The sequence below is a fragment of the Colossoma macropomum genome, unplaced genomic scaffold (genome assembly GCF_904425465.1).
Source record: "Colossoma macropomum unplaced genomic scaffold, Colossoma_macropomum, whole genome shotgun sequence".
Taxonomy (NCBI): Eukaryota; Metazoa; Chordata; class Actinopteri; order Characiformes; family Serrasalmidae; genus Colossoma; species Colossoma macropomum.
The window spans coordinates 9,065,577-9,085,740 of record NW_023494793.1 but is presented as its reverse complement, the minus strand read 5'-3'; the positions used below and the strand labels follow the sequence as shown (position 1 = coordinate 9,085,740).

Here is a 20,164-nt window from a genome sequence, read left to right as displayed (position 1 = left end):
TCAGAATATTGCCTTATTCATAATATTGCCCATATTCACTCTATTGTCTGCAGTTACCTCCTCCAGTGACCTGCTTTTCATTTGCCGTATATGATTTTGAGTTTCAAGTAGAACAGATATGCAAACAGTACATCAGATACATCACATAGTTAAAGGGGCATTCCAGCTTAAAACTAGCATTTCCTATGTTGCCATGCTATGTAATATTCTGTAGCACAGCACTGCACTCCTCAGCCTCATCAGTTTGACAGAATTCACAATCTTGTATCCTTTTTGTGTTTTTGTCCTTCAGTGTTCTCTCACTGCAATACCCAACGTGCATTATGCAAATAAAAAGAAATCCTGATTGCTGGCTTAGCAACTGATTTAGGGGCTAAAAATAAAAGCCATCACAACATTGTTTCCTAGCAGAACTGTTGGCTATCTGACATCCTTCTGCTCCTTCAAACAGCCCACCCTCAATTGTCTTGCCTGAAGAGCTTGTAGTTTTTCAAAAGTTCTTCCACCTTCAAGATACATCATTAGAAGGGAGTTTTCCTAATCTTTAAACTGGGAAATCTCACCATAGAGAATACTTTTGCACCACTGTAAGAGGCGAGTAGGCGTATTTACAACCCATGTAGTAATGGTTACATTTTTAATTTTGGCCAGAATGTCCCTTTAAGCCAGTCTTGCTTCTTTGCTATTGACTGTCAATGTGTCATGTTTGTAGGAAATTACGTATATTGTAGTTCACTTTAATGATTGGGTAAAGGAATTTGTTATTTTAAAATGGAAATATTTTTCACTGGTAACAAAGAATTCTTCATTCTTCAACTATTCTCACAGTGTTATATTCTGTTCTATGAGGACTTTTTTTTCATGTGTGCAAAAGCTTTAGCCATATACTGCTATTCTTGGATTGTTAACATCTAAAAGATGATATTTAGGAAGCACGCAGCACCCACTGCAGACTCCAGTTATCAAGCCAAGTCATTATGGAGAATAGCAGCAAATAATTTGAATCATCTGAAGATTGGTTAAAAAAAAAAAAAACCACTATTTTTATGTGGGAGAGTTTTATTCTGATGCGGATGGGGTGATGAATGCAAAACTGCTTTAATGATCAGTGATTTTGAAATTTTAATTTTGATTAAGATGCTTCAAAATGAATTTCATTGGAACACTCATTTTCATTTTTTGTTCACGTATCACCTATTATACAGATTTGTGAATTCTTCCTTTAAAAGTCCATAATCATGTAATGTTTGCCCCAAAGTTGCATCCACATAAAATAGCTTAGAGGATTTTAGTCTTTCACCCTACAGATATGAGATTGGCTGTATGATAGAACCAGCTGCATGTCTGTAGAATATTTCACCTGATACATTTTTTGTTTCAAGTTTGTTTTTTTTTCTGTTTGAAGGCATTTGAGATGCTACCATGTGCTGACATAATTTAGATGTTTGCTGCTGTAAAGCTGAAGAGCACAATACAAATGACCTATATAACCAACGGGGTGTTCATTTGGTTTGATATGAAATCTTGACTTGTTTACTTTGTCGTGAATGCACATACACACTTTTCACTCAGTTTAAACCAGCAACCTTTCAGTATTTGCTAGCAGCTGCTGGAAACCATAGTGGAATCATTGTTTGTTTCCTTCGCAAGCCACTTACACTTGACACAGCATAGATCTTTTAGATTACTGTCACTAAGTTGGTTTCTATAGATGTGTGTTGATCACCCATGTGGCAGTATTCATGATCTCATCAGTCTTTCACAAAGTGGGATGGCTCAGTTACCTAGATAACTAAAGACGAAAACCAAGGCTGTCCAGTTCCTATTGGGCAAGTCCTCACTTTGAACCTAAAGTGATAGTTCAGTAGAAAATTCAATTTAATCAGTTTCCCCTCTTACCCCAACTGCAGTCAAACACCCAAGACATGTTTGCTTCTGTGGTGCTATGAAGCTAATGTAACCAACAAGCAATGGAAGTTTATACACCAATTAGCATCATGCAAACTACATACCTAAATCATCACATGCTATCCTAAATCTGCATCCACTTGGTAAGTAATCTCAAACAGACTTGTTTATGTAGTTTTTACCAATATTATATCGTTATTTATAGAAGTGGACAAAATACATACAAAATTCAGGCTCCATGACGACTGCTAATACACATGCTACATGCTTCTCTCTTTTTATAGACAACTCCGTAATAGAAACCCGCAGTCTCTACTTGATAGTACTTAACAGCTTCTCATGGTGGGAGGCAACTGTATGATATTTGGTAGGATAAATATTACATTATTTATTAGCCGCATTAGCTTTGTAGCTCCCCCACCCCGTACTTTAATGGGCAGATCCGCCTTTGCCGATGTCGAGGTGGGCGGGTCTATCCACCCTACAAAGAGCCAATTGACTAAAGGTTATTTTAATTGGTAGAGCCACGCCCACCAATTATATATGTGTGCATTTAATTGGCCCAAACGGCAGAGGCCAAGGAGCAAGCTACCAGATGGAGGATAGACGTTTGAGTGAAGGCTTTAGCGAACGTAATGTTTGTAGGTAAGAAGGAGTAAAAACGTTTTTAACATGAGATTTCTAAGGGTGTCCTATAAGTGTAGCAAGAAGCAAGGAGTCTTGTGTTGATTATGCTAAATTAAATGTTGAGTTTTAGTCTCTTCTGCCCAGTGTGTAGCATTAGCTGGTTCATGTCATTACTGCATAACTCATCCCTTTTAAAGTTTTCACTGTTATTTAAAGCATCGAATACACGGATGTGTGCGTGTATATAGAGCTCCGCTTGCATATTTTAGACTCAAATACACGATGCTCACATCACCAAAAAGGATTGAATAAATAAGAAAAAATGGTGACCGATGTTTATGAGGCAGAACAAGGGACTTTTTCTCTCGACCCTTATTGGCTGATCAAGCTTCGTGCGTGACGTAGGTCTCCTCGGTGCTGCCCCTCTGGTCACTGAGTAAACGAGTGACGCGACGAGCGCAGCAACCACAACTTTAACCGTAGTTACTGATAAGTCACTTAACGTTAGTGAACACAAATGGATGGGTGCCGTGTACCGCGCAGACATTCAGGAAAACGCGGTTTTAATATAGAAAGGCAAATTTGCAGGTATGACTCGAGTCACGGTCGAGTGTTTTTAAATGTAAAGCTGCCCGACTCTGGCTAGCCAGGCAACCGACGTTAGCCAGAACTTTATTTACATCCGGTTATGCCCTAAAAGTTTCAGTTGTGTCAATCTGTTTTATGTGATCAACAAAGCTACAAACCGCTTCAGTGTGCTTCCCATTTTTTGCCATTAGAAGTCGCTGCGTTAGTTTTTAGCGAAGTTTGCTTGAGTTAACGTTGTAGTTTGCTTTTTCAGCTAACCTTAAACCGTAGGCAATAGCAACCAGTTACTGGTCGCTTAGAACCGTGTGAAAACAGCCCTCTACACTCTCAAGAAGAGTTCTTCAAAGGTTGTTTAGTTAAGGGAATGGTTCTGTTCAGAACCACTTGCATGCTTAAATGGTTCTTTGCATGGAGAAATTTCTTCAGACAGGTGAGTGTTGCATATGGTTGTGTATAGAACCTTTTGGAAAAGTTCTGTATAGCATCACTGTTACGATGTAAAGCTTGTAATGATAGAAGAACCCCTTTGGTGCTATATAGAACCATTTTCAAAATTCTCCATCACCTTTTCACTATGCAAAGAACAGTTTCAGCGTCAAATGATTCTATATAACTCATGGTTCTAAATAGAACCATTCACTTTACTAAAGAACCCTTTAAGAACCATCTTTTTTTAAGAAAGTAGTCAGCAGTAATTGTCTACTCTAATCTTGGACGCCTGCTGAAATGTCAACAAATGTTGTGTAACTCTGTCGTTGCTCTCTCTGTGTCTCAGGCAGTTCATAAACGGCTCCTGCAGGTATGGTCAGCACTGTTATTATCTGCATGAATGGCCCACAGTGCCCTCAGTTCAGGTGTGCAGGTACTTCCAGAAAGGAGGTTGCTGGTTTGGTGATAACTGCAGGTAAGAGCCTCAGTCTTGTACACCTTTTACCAATTTTGCTGTTGCATTTGTTTCATAAGTCCCCCCCCCCACACTTTTTTTTCCAATTACAGGTATCTTCATGTTCCTTGTACAGCTAGTGAGACGTCAGGCGGTAGGCGAGGTTCAGCACCTGTAGTCCACTCCTCTGCCTTGGCTGGCCACACTTTGGCTGAGCGTAGGGGGTCTGAGCCCTCCCTTTTTGCAGAGCAGCATGCACACAGCTCAAGACGGAGAGGGTCTGAGCCTCTGGTTACAAGTTTTATAAGCCTACAGCAGAATTTGCAACATCCAGCTGCAGGTATCGCAGAGGAGGAAGAGGATGCAGTTGCTGAAGCAGGGCTTGTACCTCACCAGCAGGGTACTGTAATTCATTGCAATTGGTCTTGCAGCATTTTTTGCATTTACATGGAATGTTTCTTCAGTCATTGACCATTTTGTCAGGCAGATCTACCGTATAGGTGCACTTTGTAGGTGTACAATTACTATATGTGACCCACCTATTGTGGCATAGATGGTTATCCACCCTCTACATCTTAAACTGCTGTCTTGCTCCTGTTTCTGAGAATAGTGTGCTTACCAACAATATTGAGCCAACAGTGGTCTTTTGGTCAGAAACTGACCACTGATGAAGGGCTAAAAGATGCACAACACAATTGTGCATGGAAAAACTGCCAAGTGTACACTTACAAGGTAGGTGTTTTTGTAATTGAGCCCAGTTAGTTTGGAGCACTTAAATGCTTTCAGTGCTTTGTGCACTTTTACCTGAGCAACATGCACATCCATACCACTACCCAGTTAGTGTCACTGCTGTGCTGAAAATGGTTTACTGCCCAAAGCTGTGGTCCTCTGGTTGTTCCTTTTTATTGATAGATGGATTAGAAGGAGGCTGATAGTGTGGAGCTATAAATGGGCTACAGTCAATTGTGTACCTAAAGTGCAACTGTATGGTTGGCATATGTGGTAATGTTTGGTAAAATGAAGGTGCATCTAAATGTCCCTAATGAATTTGAAACTCTGCAGCTGGTACATTGACTAGCAGAAGATAATCATGTTTTCATGTGCAGATGAGGGACGGCAGCTACAAAGTACTTGCGCTAGTCCCAGTCATTCGAACAGCATTGTATCTGCTGGCTCCATGTCTCATGCAGCTTCTGCTGAAGCTCAGGAAAAAATGGTGTCTCGAAGTGACAAACAGGTGAGCTGAGGGTTTGTGGGGTGTTTATTTTATTTTATTTATTATTTTTAAAAAATTGCTGAGCCAGTGATCTGCTTTATGTTCAGGAAGCCAGTCTGCAGGATGGACTGGAGAGTGGTGCTACAGCTTCAGCCGAGCAGGACCGAACAGATGCCTACAATCAAAGCAAAGATGTGTTCTGTGGCATCTGCATGGACAAAGTTTACGAGAAAGCCACAGAGAGAGAAAGGCGCTTTGGCATCCTGCCCAACTGCAGCCATGCTTTCTGCCTTGGTTGCATCATGACGTGGCGAAAGACCAAAGAGTTTCAGGAAGATGTCATCAAGTAAGCTTGTTAAAACATGTTCTTTGTCTGCTTTCAAATAATTATGTAATGTGTCGGCATGGTATGTCTTTGATTTTGGGACTACGCAATGGTTTTTTTTTTTGAACAGGGCCTGTCCACAGTGCAGAGTGAAGTCCTCATTTTACATTCCCAGCAAATATTGGGTGTGTGAGGATGAGCCAAAGGCAGCACTGATCTCTTCGTTTAAAGAGAAGAGCAGGTTAGAGGTGTTTTGCATTTTCACTCTTGACTTGGTCTGTGTGAAGCAAGCATGTGACTGACTTATCACAAGGTTACAGTGGGAGCCTATGGGGAAGTAAAGCATTTGATGCATCCTATCCCTAAACTTGCTGTACAGGTCTTCAAAAATATGCCTTCAGTGTGGTGTAGAAATCTAGTTTTGTTGTCTTGGTTTGTCCTCAGATTATTTTTTTTTTTATTATAATGACTGTACTTTACCCAGGTTCATCTTCATGAAAAAAGGTCAGTTTCAGAGACTTGCATCATTGTACGAGTAATGCCTTCTCTCATGAGGTTGGAAGCTGGAGTATAGGATACAGCTTTAAGTTCTTACCATGTTTGAGCATTACGAAATAGAACATATTAAAGGGGAAAACTGTCATGCAAAATTTTCAAGAGATGCAGTATTCAAAAGCACCATGACCAAGGTGCTTGTTGGCATCATGTCTGAAAGAACTGTTTATCCCCATCCAGCAAAATAAAGTGCAATTTCTTCATGCGTCATGGATGCTGCCCCTTTGCATCGGAGTGCATTTTCAGCCATGACCTGCCACCTGGGCACAGACCTCAACGTAGGCCCTTCAGACCAAAGGTAATTTCTCTCTTCCAGGCCCTTTCAATTTATGGAGCATACCAACCTAAAACTTGAGTTTAATGGTTGTCATGTTGTGCAGTTTTCTGTAGCACCACATTGCTCAGTGTAGTTTGACAGAGTTCATGATTTTTGTTTATGCTTTTTTTTTTTGGCAGTGTCCTCACTTTAGTATCCAGCATGTATTATGCAAATACTTCATACAACATTGGAAATCCCTGTGGTGTCAGTTCTAACTACTAGCCTAGCAACTGATCTATAGGCTAATCAATCCAACCAAGCTAACTTTGTAACTCTTACCTTGGTTGTCAATTATTTTTATTATTATTATTATTATTATTATTATTATTATTATTATTATTATTAAAAAAAGAAATGGGGGGGGGGTGTGGAAATTCTACTATTATTTAGCCCCAGTTTGGTGCCAAACTTGGGCAAGATTTCTAGGTAACCTTGCTAGCTTTACCTTTTAGCTTATCTTCCTCATTTGACAAGTCACTTGTCATTTAACCAATCGGTTCTCTCCATTATTCTTGGAATGAATTCAAGACACATCACAGTTGTATGGCTGCAGTGATATATTCAGCTTTGAGTTATGACTGGAGTATACCTCTTTTTTTTTATTTTGCTTTGTATTGTACACATTGTACAGTGGAATGGTGTTACATTACTTATACTGTTGGTACTTGCTTTGGAAAGCTGAAATAAAGCTAGTAACGTCATTCTTTACCCCACCAGAGTGCTGCAGAGTTGTTGGATCAACGACTTTTGAGCTACTTCATTGCCCTGACACTCTTGGATGATGAGGACTTTGATTTTCTTGATGAAATTGAAGTCTTTTGAGCCATGTGATCATCTTGGCTTTCAAGAGCTCATGCAGTCTTGGATCCTAGGTCTTGGAAAAGGTTATAATATCTAAAGTAATAAGTTAATGTATCATTAAGTGAAGTCGGTGAGATCTGAGGTGCATGTGCCTTCTGCCTTAGATGACTCTGGTCAAACTGCTACCCTGGATGCTGTTGAGCCATTCTAAGTTGGTTAATTTTCTGCCTCTGTTTGGCTAACTTTTAGCCATGTTAGATTTACTGGGATTTTGGTAAATGGAGGAAAGACTGTTAAACTTCAAAAGGCTTCAGTTCTGTCTTTGTCCTCAGACTTCACCACAGAGGAGACTAGGACAAAGTATTTTTGCTGTAACTTGAAAAAATGAGTTTGAAATATTTTCATTGTTAATACTTGATATACTGCTTTATTGTTCACTTATGTACTGTTTTTGTAATCTTCACCTCAGTGTATTACTCAGCTACTTGCACCATTTTTGTATCACTACGAGACTAGATTTTAATGGTATTTGTCTTTAGTGAATTTTTATGTGTCTAGACTCTGCCACTTTAGCCATGTCTGACATTCTTGTTAAACCAAACACTACTGGCCAGAGGATTGATTTAGCCCAGTAATAGGCTGGATGGTAACTTGCTCTAGCTCTGGAAAACTAGTCCTCCATGTGTAACCTGTTGGCAGGCTTTTGATAATTTGGTGTATTGCAGTGTTGACGGGTACAACCAAGACTTGGCATCACACATCATAGCTTTTATTGCCTATGTGTTTGTATTTAGTTGAGGAAAAGTGAAAATAAAATGTGATTTGCCTCATTTTGCTCTCCTTTATTTATGTCTTTAAAAGTTCATGCCTTCATTTGAGTGAAAGTTCAGTATTTAAGCCTTTTTTTTTCTCAAATCATGATTTGTAAACTGATGCCAGCAAGAGTATCAATCCATTAGTGAAATCCGGTTGTGTGGTTTTTGTTTTTTGTTTTTTTGTTCCCCTGTTTGCCTATATGAATAAATAGTCTACATAGTAAGGTCTATAGAACATGGAAAAGACTGAATATTTTCAATATTTTATACCATACAGTAGGTGGCGGTATGGGTATACAATCCGCAACCTACTTAAACCAGAAGAAGAACGAAAAAGAAACGGAGCGCCCATGGCGCTGTATGCCCGCCTTATTCAAGTCTGTGTAGGCGATACCAGGGTCTTCCAGGATGGCCGCCTTTTAAAGGGGCTTGTAAACAGACCTTGTAACATGTCACAGACACACCAGTAGCACGTTAGCCCTCTGTCTGTTCAGCTAGCAGTGCTGGTAAACTGCAGTGCAATGTCGTCTTTACTGCACAGTTTTCACGGTCCCTCCCGTTTATTAGCTCACGCTTTACTTACCGGGGGAGTAAACGGAGCCCAAAAAGTGTTCAGCAGACTGAGAGGAGCTAATTCAACCCTTCAGTTTGCGCTCCTTTCTGGAGTCTTTGTGTGGAGATGAGGCGAGGCTGGATAAGGACACTCAAGCACTCACTACGTAAGTAACGTCAAGAATGCTAATGGCTTAATACTAAAACACATGAAGCTGTTTTAGCTTTTCACCCAGAAATTCAATTGAAGCATGTAAAGATGTAATTAATACTAGAAAAGAAATGAATACTGACAAAAATGAATTTTATAAGTACACTAATTAGCTTAGTGTCCTCTGGTTACTTGTTTTTACGTGTCTTGTATTTGCGCTCAGTGTTCATCTCCGCTTTACCATATAACTAGGTTAGGTGCATTTGGTAGTTCTTCAATTGCAGCCTGTAGTCCATCTGTTTCTCTGCATACTTTATCCCACTTTCACCCTCTTCTTCAGTGGTCAGGGCCCCACAGGGCCATCACAAAGCAGGTATTATTTGGGTGGTGGATCCTGAGGCTGCACTACACAGCACTGCTGTGTCTGATCCACTCGTCCCAGCACACCACATACTAACATGCTACCGTCACTGCAGTGCTGTGTAGTGCTGCCTTAGTGTCACTGCTGGACTGAGAATAGTTCACCAACCAAAAAATAGCTTGTGACCAGTGTCCTGTGACCACTGATGAAGGACTACAGGATGACACACACAATCTGTGCAGCAACAGATGAGCTTCTGTCTCTGAGTTTAGATCTACAAGGTGGACCAACAAGGTCAGTGTCTAATAGAGTGGACAGTGAGTGGACACACTGTTTAAAAACTCCAGCAGCACTGCTGTGTCAGATCTACTCATACCAGCACAACGTGTCACTGTAGTGCTGAGAATGATCCACCACCCAGTTAATACTTGCTGTAGGGGGGGTCCAGACCATTGAAGAAAAGGGGCTAACAAAGTATGCAGAGAAACATTTTTACATTTGAATTACCACGTCAAACATGAATTCATACTTCTAGGAAAAGTTTAGTATTCTGTAGTGCAGCTTTGCATCTCTCAGCCTCATCATTTCAACAGAATTCATGATTTTGTGTCTGTTTTGTGTTTTCCTCCATCAATGTTCTCTCAGCACAATACCCAACATCCATTGTGTAGATGTCAAAGAACGATATGGACCCACCCCAACACACACACACTTGTCAAATTTAATGTGTTTACTTGTACTGATAACATTTTTATTTGCTCTAATGTCAAATATCATGACACTGTATATTAAAAGCTAAAATGGCCTTTCACACTAGAACCATGTATATATTAGTATGTATTAACTTTACTCCTGTGTTGCAGAAAGCCACTGGTCTGCTTGTTTTCTGATGCCTTCAAGTGTGATCTGCTTTGCTTTCTGCACCTTGTGCATTCCTGGGTGCCACGGGACAGTGTGCTTGCCCTGCTCCACTGCATGGCTCAGGAAGTGAAGCAAAAGCCATGGATTTGGGCCTTAATTCACCAGCTTCAGAGAGACATTGGTGATGAGGAGCTTGGGCAAAATACCCTTCTCAGCCCAGAATGTGTGGTGCGTCTGAAAGGGCTGTGCGAGAAATTCAAAGACCCTGAAGCAAAAGGAGGGTGGGACCTCTATCTGAATGAACACAGGACCGAAGTGCTGTCAAATAATGAGACAGATTCAGTTCACAAGAAGAGAAAAAGCGAGGTTATAGATCTTGATATAGATACAGATATGGGTGAGCCCAAAACCAAAAGGATGAAGATGGATCTCCCAGCCAGTGAGGACACTGAGAGTGAAAAGGTGGCTGAGGAGGAGGAGGAAATTGACGTGCAGCTTTACTGTGGTCCAGATAGAAGTTCTTCACCGGGACAGCAACCACAACATGATGATTCACTGAGTATCTTGCCAGAGCACATAAAGGTGAAATGGAAATCAAAACAGATTGGTGATCTTTTGTGACCTAAAACATTTGGTTTATCACTTGATACACGTTCATTTGCATAACGTGAGCAATACAATTAATTTGCAAGTATATTGTACATACATTCATATCTAAAAATGTGCGCAACCCTGGTTAAATTTTAAAATTTATTGATTTTCTAAGCAAAAATGAGTACACATTCTGTACAAAGAACACACTTCTGCATATTTTAATGCACAATTATTGTTTATTTACTGAATTTAACTTATTGGGAAAAATACATAAAATGTGGCGTGTGCAAAATTTATGGCACGTTTTATATGTTTTACTTTTTTTTCCTATTTAAGTTTGTTCCCTGTAGAGTATGTGTTAAAATATTTTGACTTAGAAAACCAACAAAACATGTCGTTTGACCGGGGCTGTTCAAACTATTGCATACAACTGTATTTATTGCTAATATATGGACAAGTTTTATTCAGATCCTACTAAAAGGTCACTTACAGAGGTTTCTATTAGGAGTGGATCAAAGGGTGATCACAATACATGCTATACTTATGTGTTATGCACAAAACACAATAAGCATCATAATATTTTGTTTTTCTGAGGTTTGATAAGTTTGATGAACAGCCCTTAGTGCCACATTTAAAAACTACTAGTAAAACTGTGATTACAATGATTTTTATTTAGTGTTCCACATCTTACACTGCACTAATCCAGTTAAACAGGACTGGTTATGTTCTCTTTGTAATTAAACAGGCAGTTCTTTATGAACTGACAAGATCCACAATATGCTCAGCAAAGCGCATTATGAGATAATGTGACATAATTGATCGCACTCCACTCCTTTCTATCAAAAATAGAGGATAGTGCAGATCATGGCAGAGCAAATGGGAACAAATCATGTTGAATGCAATGACCATTCATAAAAAAAACTTTTTTTTTAGGCTGCTGTTCCTTTGATTAAAGAATTATTGCAGTCTGAAACAGAGGTAAGATGAATACAATGTTTTGTTCCTGAAATTGATTATGATAATTTGCTTGTCCCCTCATGTTTTATTCTATTTCTCTTTTTTTTATAGTGGGATGAGAGCTGTATGGCGACACTCAAAGTGCTGAATGAATGTGACTCAAAACAGGTTTGAACCACTGTGTATGCTGTAGTAATGTAGAGTTTTCATGGGTCGTTGTCAGGGGTGTCCATGGAAATGTTTTAAACACTGATCATGTTGTCTGTACTTCCTTCTGCAGTTACAGGTGTTGTGTGGACTGCTGGGTTTGGCTGAAGTACCTGAGCAGATGTTACCTCATTTCTGCAGCTTCCTGCTGTCTCTGTCTCCAGATCTCAGCCACAGCACGGCCTCTGTCATTATCAAGAACCTCTTGCTTGGCAAGGTGGGCACTTTACATCATCCACACATTCTGCTTGTGTTTTAAGGAATAGTTTGGGGAAAAATCAGGGCACAGAAATGAAATAAAAAAGTCAGTTTGCTCCCAGCAGAACCAGTACTTTAACGTTTCCAACCCCAACATTCCTAAACCAGTTAAAACAAAATGAAAAAAACAGTTAATTCTGCTTCTTTTCCATGTATGTGAGCCTAATATAATAAAATAGTAGGTTTGGAAAGCTGTGCTGAGAGTGATCCGCCACCAAAATAATATATGGTCTGTGGTGGTCCTATGGTTGTTCCTTTTCAGTGATAGACAGGGTAGAGGGGCTGATGAACTGTACAGCAACAGGTGGGTTACAGTCAGTAATTGTAGCGAAAAGTGCAACTATTTGGTAGGTGTTTCTGATTAAATGGTCAGTGAGTATGGGCGTGTCATGTGGTGTTCCCATTATTTTGTACATCCCCTGTACAGGCCATATAAATCCATTGATTGAAATCAGGCACATGCGCATATAGACTCTGGGAGGCAGTTTGAACCTCTACCCCTTTACCCTCAGAATGTGCAAGTACACTATTGGTGTATAATAACTATATATTTATACTGCCTCTGCCTTTCTTTAAGATGTGTTTTAATGACCTAAGGCTTAGCCTCACCTTGAGAATAGAGCTTGTGAGTCAGCTTGGGTTCTATGAGATTCATCACCCTTGGGCAACCCCCCTCTGACAGTACCACTACCTGTGGTTCCCCTAAGTAACTTTGACCTGTCAGATCCCAGCAACTGGCAAAACGCTGATAATCTCTTTAAGAAAGTATCACATTCCATGATGTGGTTATTTTGAACAACAACCAAACACAATGTTATAAGGGGTGCTAATAATTTGCTACACCAAGTTATCATTACTGTAAAAAACAGGGATTTATGTAAGACTCTATGAAGCTTTTGAATGGAGTTCAATAATGCAGCGAGTAACGCCACAGCTTTGCGTACAAGAGACTGGGGTTCAGATTACTTCATAGGTAAAAACGGGCCTTTGGCTACCTTTTGAAGAATTCTTAACACTTCACGTTTGATTTTATCTGATTAAAAAAAATATGATTACACTGTCTCTCCTGATAAGTGTGATTGTAATATACAGTAAATTAAACTTAATTTATGATCATGTTGCCCTTTTCCCCCTTGAGCCTCTGCCCCAAAACGTCTGTGCATGTGCTTGATTGAAATCATGCAAGACATGATGTGGATTCAAAAACATGTAGGAGTTTTCCGTTTCCATTCCTCAGACCAGTTTGGAGCCCTGGGAAAATCTAATTTTCCACACATAAGCTCTAGTTGCTTGTTAGCTACATTAACCTTGTAGTGCTATTTTAAATCTAAAGAAACAAACTTCATACATCAAACGTGTCTTGACTGATTGACTAGATTTGGGATAAGTGGAAAATGTTTTAAATTAGATTTTTTTTTGTTATTCTAAACTATTCCTTTAACCACGTACACAGCCTTGTATTTTTGTACTGATTTTAAACACCAATATTATTTTTGCTATTATTTGACTGGTCAGGTCTCTCTCCTTTTTTTCTCAGGTTCTTTCCCTCACTGAACCAGCCTCACGCTCTCTGGTCACTGCCGTAACGTCACTCTGCAGTCGATACCCAAGACCCACCTGCCAAGCTCTCATAGAGCCAATCATAAAGCAAGGACAAACAGGTGCGACAGATAAAGGTTATTTAAAATTTTTCTTGTCTTGTTAAGATGAAAGCATTTGATGCAGTACGTTAAAATATTAACAGCGTACCCTTCACTCCCCATTCCATACAGTCCATATATGGAAATAAGCTGCAAAAACAGTCTATTCTAAATTTATTGCATTTGTGATGTCATGAAAACCAATGTATTTCCATATATCCACCAATTCATCCTACAGCAGTTTAGTTCCACACATTTAAATTGAAGTTAGAGGCAGTGTTTCTACCTGGACTGCTTTTTGAATGAGATACAATACAAGGTAGCCAATGAGAACAGAGCTCATTTATATATATCAGTCATAAAAGTACAATAACAAAAGCCTGTTTAATTCTAAGGGTTAAAGAGAGGTTGGAAGATCCTGTAAAGAAATAATTGCAACTATTTTCGGTACAGCGGCGCGAAGTGGGTAGCGCTGTCGCCTCATAGCTAGAAGGTCCTGGGTTCAATTCCCGGCCAGGTGACCAGGGTCCTTTCTGTGTGGAGTCAATTAGACATGCTAAATTGCCCCAGTTATGAGTGCTTGTGTGAATATATATGTCTGTGTGTCTGCCCTGTGATGGACAGGCGACCTGTCCAGTGTGTTTCCTGCCTTCCGCCCAATGATTGGGCTGGGATAGGCTCCAGCTCCCCCTGCGACCCAGATGGATAAGCGGCTTAGAAAATGTGTGTATGTGTGTGTGTGTGTCTGTGTGTTTTGGTACATAAAACACAAAAAGTGAAAAAAATTGATGTTTCCTCTACCTGATTCTTCAGGTAGCGCTCAGGCTGAACTGCTGTGTCAGCTTTTGAAGAACTGCCTTGAGCCACATCACAGGCTTCTTGTATTCGAGTAAGTCTAAGTCTTTTTGTAAAGGCATTTACAAGAATGCTATCCATGTGTTTTAATGTAACTCAAGGTTATGTGTTTTTCTTTTTTTTTTTCCAGGATGACACTTGTGGGCTTGTGGAATGACGGTTTGTTGTCAGTCATCCATGCCATACTGGATTCAAAGGTAGGCCTCATATTTCCTCTAAAATCCCTCAACAGCTTGCTAAGTACTAAAATAATTTGTTACGTTGTGTAGTTTTATATGTTTGTTGAGTTTGAGAGTTGTAATGCACTTTTTCTGTTCTTTCTACTTCCTGTAGATTGAGCTGAGTGAAGAGCTTTTTTCTCTTTTCACCAACCAGTTGAGCAGTCAGTCTCCACACTTTACCAAGTCCATGAAGTTCGCTAAGATGATGCTGACTGTCTTGACAAAGTTCCACTCTCATGTGAGTTAGATGGACTGTAATACTAATATGCTCAGGCTGCTATGATAATACCTTGTGCAGCACTGCTTGAAGCAGCAATGAATGTAGGGTCTTGTTTTTGTTTTAGTCTCAGGTAATTTTGTGCAAATATGCTTTGTGCAGATAGCTGTGTTATTTTATGATGTTCTCACTTAAATAATTACATTTATTATTTTCTTTCTTAAACAGGCTTTTTAAATGAACATTTTCTACTGTAGATATTAATTGTAGGTTACATATGAAAAAGTGCAGTTACATACACGGAAGTACATTTATATATTCACTCAAATTCAAACAAAAAAATGATAGTCATTCATTTATTAAACAATAAATGACTGCTTTTGCCTGGCGTGGGGGGCCTGACTAAGTCACAATGATATTATGTTCCTCTGATTAATTTTCAGGTGAATGCAGCATGCCAGCACACACTGTCCTCCTGTATCTCTTTCAACGAGACCTTCTTGAAGAAGTCCCTCCAGGCTGCTCTTAAACGCATTACTCATTAATGTTATATTATGTTATGTTAGTAATATATAAGAAAATGTTCTATATTTTATCAAATGTATTGGACTGTAAGTGTAATATAAATATAAATAAATAAACATGTACCTGTACACTGTGATGGCACTTTCCTATACCAGACTTTCCTTTTTAAAGCAAATATAAACATTTTATTGAATTCAACTGCAGTGACAATTTGAAGATAATTGTAAAATGTTACAATTCGCTGAACTTTCATAATGAAGTTTAATAAAGTTACATAAAATATAGTACCAATGCTCACTACAGACATTAAAGATAACTATAATCACAATGAGTGGTAATAAGATAATAACAAAATATGAAAAATAAAATTATTATTATTATTATTATTATTATTATGCTCATAGAACATCAATAACCTGAGTCAAAATCAGGTTTCAGCTAATGTGGAATAAGTACAGAAACACCGTGTGAAAGCTACAATGCCAATGTGAAAACGACTGTTTGCGAGTGTACACGGCATGGGGAAGTGTATTATTATTATTATTATTATTATTATTATTATTACTAAAGTAGTATTACTTTTATCATTAGTAGTAGTAACTTTAGTAGTACTAATTCTTTTTAAACCATAAGCATAAAAAACTACAACTAACATGGCCGTTCCGGAAGACCGTGTTGAACTGACTGGCGCTTATATTTAGCGTAACTTCCTTTCCTCTTTCCTTTTTCGAGCTCCGTGTGGAAGGAGAAGACGAGCTAAAATGAGGTACACAGAAAAACCCCTTAAACCTTCACATTTGGAGTATTTTGTTATTCATACAATGATTGTTAGTAGGAATAGTGACTTTTGCCGTATTTTGAACGTTGTGTTGGTAAGAAAGTTTCGGAAATAAACCAAATTTGAGCTTTAGGCGCCTCTTCAGTGTCTACCGGCGTAGCGCTGGAGCCGGATCAGTGCTCACAATCACAATCCGGTGAAATCCACACACTATTCGGCTATATTGATCAGTATAATTGGTTAGTAGTGGACAGTATAGCTTTAAAATTAGTTTTCCTGCTAAATTGCAGAGTAGATGACCGTTAGTTTGACATCGATGGTGTTCACACAGATGGGGGTCATCACAGTAGCTGTTGACGACATTAACACAAGAACAGTTTAGCTACCGCTGAGGTTTAGAGCCTTTTCATTAAAATTTGTTTTCTTTACAGCAAGGTCTCGAGAGACACGCTGTACGAGGCGGTTCGGGAGGTCCAGGCTGGCTCCATTTCTAAGAGGAGAAAGTAAGGCTTTTTTACATAAAGTTTTTTCATTTATTTAAAGCATTTGCGCTTTTACTGTTCGCTGTTGTAGTTACAGATAGTTTAAATATATATTTGACTGAATGTAGTTGTGTGTAGATGAGTGAACTGTGGAAAATAAGCTTTTATTATTATACTGACCAGCTTGACTTGTGCAGGTTTCTGGAGAGTGTGGAGCTGCAGATCAGCTTGAAGAACTATGATCCCCAGAAGGACAAGCGTTTCTCAGGCACTGTCAGGTTCGGACCTTTACTGTTTCACCCAACTTTCTCTCTGCCTGCGCCCTACCCTGCCTGAATGTTCATGCATTTTTTTTTGTTAAATCGGCTCTTCTGAGGTTAAACTTACTCAGTTGTTCAGGCAGACTAGAGACAGGCAGTGGAGAACAGTTCTGGGTAGTCTGCATGCCTTCCTCGTCTGGGTTGGTAAAGCAGGCGGACCCCTACCCTGGGTCTTAAAACATGAGGGGAGGCTAAGGGTGGGTGCATTCGTGCTCTCGTCCCTAAGCCGACAATTTAATTGTATGACTGTGCTGTCGGCTCCTGACGCCAGCCTACGTGGTATGGGTAAGACTTCAGTTCTGCGGCACTTAGTTTGGGAGAGCTGTTTGTGATCACTTCTGTGAATGAATTCATTACTTCACCCCTGACAGGCTGAAGACCACCCCACGTCCCAAGTTCTCTGTATGCGTTCTCGGTGACCAGCAGCATTGTGATGAAGCCAAGGCTGCAGATATCCCCCACATGGACATTGAGGCTCTCAAAAAGCTCAACAAGAACAAGAAGCTGGTCAAGAAACTGGGTGAGTTTCTAAGAACGTAACTGAACATTTAATGATTGTAAGAATCTGTTGAAGCAGTTATATATCCCCTCTTCTGGTTCTAATACATATTTGAATTTAAATGCAGATATGATGGGTAACCTAAAATAACCTCGTTTCGTCTCTGCTCTGTTCTCTATAGCTAAGAAATACGATGCCTTCCTGGCTTCTGAGTCCCTAATTAAGCAGATTCCTCGTATCCTGGGCCCTGGCCTCAACAAGGCTGGAAAGTTCCCTTCTCTGCTCACCCACAATGAGAACCTCAACACCAAGGTGGATGAGGTCAAATCCACCATCAAATTCCAGATGAAGAAGGTATGAGGCTGTTGGTGTACATTTGGTGGAACACAGTGCTTGGCTTGTTTTGGATTTAAATAATTTAATCATAACAGTCTTGAATCTATTAAAGTAAATGATAATGATAAGTGTAAGTGCTGCATTTGAAGATGTATTTGTTCTTGATTAGTGCATTAATGCCTGTCTCGGTGTCTGATGTCCTCAGGTGCTGTGTCTCGCTGTGGCAGTGGGCCATGTAAGGATGACTGAGGATGAGCTGGTCTACAACATCCATCTGGCTGTTAACTTCTTGGTGTCTCTGTTGAAGAAGAACTGGCAGAATGTTAGAGCTCTCTACATCAAGAGCACCATGGGAAAGCCTCAGCGTCTCTATTAGAGACTCTGGCCTTTGCTTTTCTATAATAAATGTGGAGTAATCCAAATCTTGCTTGTCAGTAGTTTTTTCTGTTCATGTTTTCCCCATTTGATCTAAATGTTAAAGCGCCTCTTTAAAAATTTGTATTTCTGGTCTGGTGCTGTAAAACGGATATGCCTGTATTTTAGTTGTTGGCTGATCACTGATATGATTTTTTGTTTACATGTATGCTGATATTGCAAGGCAAAAATAAAAAAGTGAGAATTGAGGCTACAATTAGTTCTACAGGGAAAAGTAGCATGTATTTGTAGGGGTTTACAACAAAAAAAAACCGAACAGAACTGAAACATTTTAGCACCGTAGACCAGCTTCCAGAGTGCTCTAATTAAACTGTCAAATCTAAACATCTGATGGCTTTTTTCTGCCAATTATTTGGATACAGTACAGCCCTACTGTAAAACTGCATAAATATGGTTATAGTTGGCCAGATGCAGTGTCAAATTCTGCCAATTGATATGATTAAGAATTCTTTTCATTACTGAATATACGTGTGACTAGAATAACTATTTGCAAAACAGAGGAAGATAAAATCAGAGAATAAATGTACTATTTGGCCGGAAGGTGCGTACTTGCTAAGAATTAATGGGTTGTCCTTATAAAATTGGTGCGTTTGAATATGCATCTTCTGTACATCAGTAATGGTTTTGAGAAATCAGTGCAAGAATGCTTTGGATTGAAGGTTATGCTGGCCTTACACTAAACGACTTTTAAAGCGATTTTTTTCGTCTTGATGCTCCGACAAAATCTACCGTGTTTGATAGTATCGCGAGTTCTAAGTCTTGGCTCATGCAAATAGTGACGTGCCAAGGGCGCGCGTAAGAGCGATCGGGCGAGCGCATGCGCGCGGCGAGAGGGCGATAGGAGAGAATGGGAGAAAATGCATGCGCGAGTGCCTGAAATCTGTAAAAAAAACAAAAAAGGCAAATCTGCTCAACCTTAAACAATAATCATAATAAAATGTAAACTGACCGTTATAATATTTCAGGTTCCGAGTGTAACAGTGATGTAAGGAAATGTGCAGAGGACTTCAAGAATGCCATCAATGTTCTGCTTTCTGTTACACTGGCTTCTTATTTTGTTCGCTTGCTATTTATGGTTTAGCTCGTAACACCAAATCCAAACCAGTGCTTTGTTGATGCGTAAATCTTTATGTCAAATTAAAAAAGGTAACTGCACATTTTACAGGTTTATTAAAATCATTCTGGGTGATAATCTGCCAGAATGTGCAGTCCTATAGTGAACTGGGCTGAGACCCAGAACTTCACATGCTCAGCCAACGTATCTTCCCGTCTGTACCACTATAGAGTGGAAGGGCAAGTGTTTATCTGCTGGTAAATTTCTACCAGGTGCATGATGGGAAATAATCTCAAAAGTCTAGTTGCAGTCTTGCAAACAGTGACGCTGCAAGATTCCTAGTCTTTGCAAAGTCATACTCTGTGACTAAAAGCTGTGACATTGTCCTTAGATGTGAGAGGGTGTCAGACTTTAGTCTTTTCAAAGTCTTTGTGTATGGTTAGCATTAGTTGTACAACTAAATAGGGTGTACATTGTTTTCTGCTGTTAAATATTTCAAACATTGCAAAGGGCTATGTAGTATGTAGTAACTTTCTGTGAGGGAGCTTTTAGAAGTATTAAACTCCTCAGACGTCTGGTTCCTATCACCACCACTAAGAATTCTGAGTAAGTTTCTGTAGAACAAAGCATTTCACACCAAACCACTGCATGCTGGCATACTGACCATTTAATCTTACAAAATTTTTGAAAAATCGGTGAAGTTCCCCTATAATTCGGTTAAACCTAACTCCAGAATGTGCACTCGGACGAATAGCTTTTTGAGGTTTCACCTCAAGATAGCTGCTCTATACATAGCGTTGATGGCCAAAGTCATCAGAATGAAC

The 20,164-nt window shown here is 39.5% G+C and overlaps 3 protein-coding genes across 3 annotated transcripts; all 3 read left to right on the top strand.

Moving 5' to 3' along the window:
• Positions 1 to 2,975: 2,975 nt before the first annotated feature.
• mkrn4 (makorin, ring finger protein, 4) lies at positions 2,976 to 8,052 on the top strand. The gene is made up of 8 exons (XM_036578403.1): positions 2,976 to 3,123; positions 3,899 to 4,027; positions 4,120 to 4,406; positions 5,113 to 5,243; positions 5,330 to 5,568; positions 5,678 to 5,788; positions 6,283 to 6,400; positions 7,139 to 8,052. The coding sequence occupies exons 1-8, from the start codon at positions 3,053 to 3,055 to the stop codon at positions 7,241 to 7,243; spliced, it is 1,191 nt and encodes a 396-aa protein (XP_036434296.1). The 5' UTR covers positions 2,976 to 3,052; the 3' UTR covers positions 7,244 to 8,052.
• Positions 8,053 to 8,373: 321 nt separating this feature from the next.
• fance (FA complementation group E) lies at positions 8,374 to 15,556 on the top strand. Its single transcript, XM_036577979.1, is given in 11 exon segments — positions 8,374 to 8,678; positions 8,680 to 8,756; positions 9,965 to 10,544; positions 11,490 to 11,534; positions 11,625 to 11,681; positions 11,794 to 11,937; positions 13,516 to 13,639; positions 14,432 to 14,507; positions 14,604 to 14,670; positions 14,807 to 14,932; positions 15,355 to 15,556. Coding segments are annotated over 11 exon segments (1,518 nt in total). The 5' UTR covers positions 8,374 to 8,558; the 3' UTR covers positions 15,457 to 15,556.
• Positions 15,557 to 16,142: 586 nt separating this feature from the next.
• On the top strand, positions 16,143 to 18,273 carry rpl10a (ribosomal protein L10a). The gene is made up of 6 exons (XM_036578401.1): positions 16,143 to 16,202; positions 16,646 to 16,717; positions 16,894 to 16,974; positions 17,388 to 17,536; positions 17,697 to 17,869; positions 18,057 to 18,273. Exons 1-6 carry the CDS (start codon positions 16,198 to 16,200, stop codon positions 18,225 to 18,227), a joined length of 651 nt encoding a protein of 216 aa, XP_036434294.1. The 5' UTR covers positions 16,143 to 16,197; the 3' UTR covers positions 18,228 to 18,273.
• The last annotated feature ends 1,891 nt before the right edge of the window (positions 18,274 to 20,164 follow it).

Excerpts from the sequence above, each read along its gene's own strand:
- mkrn4 (XM_036578403.1), top strand. The coding sequence starts at position 3,053 with ATGGATGGGTGCCGTGTACCGCGCAGACATTCAGGAAAACGCGGTTTT. Across the intron at positions 4,028-4,119 it reads TGGTTTGGTGATAACTGCAG|GTATCTTCATGTTCCTTGTA; the intron begins GTAAGAGCCTCA and ends TTCCAATTACAG. Across the intron at positions 5,569-5,677 it reads TTTCAGGAAGATGTCATCAA|GGCCTGTCCACAGTGCAGAG; the intron begins GTAAGCTTGTTA and ends TTTTTTGAACAG.
- rpl10a (XM_036578401.1), top strand. Across the intron at positions 16,718-16,893 it reads TCCATTTCTAAGAGGAGAAA|GTTTCTGGAGAGTGTGGAGC; the intron begins GTAAGGCTTTTT and ends TGACTTGTGCAG. Across the intron at positions 17,870-18,056 it reads TCAAATTCCAGATGAAGAAG|GTGCTGTGTCTCGCTGTGGC; the intron begins GTATGAGGCTGT and ends TGATGTCCTCAG.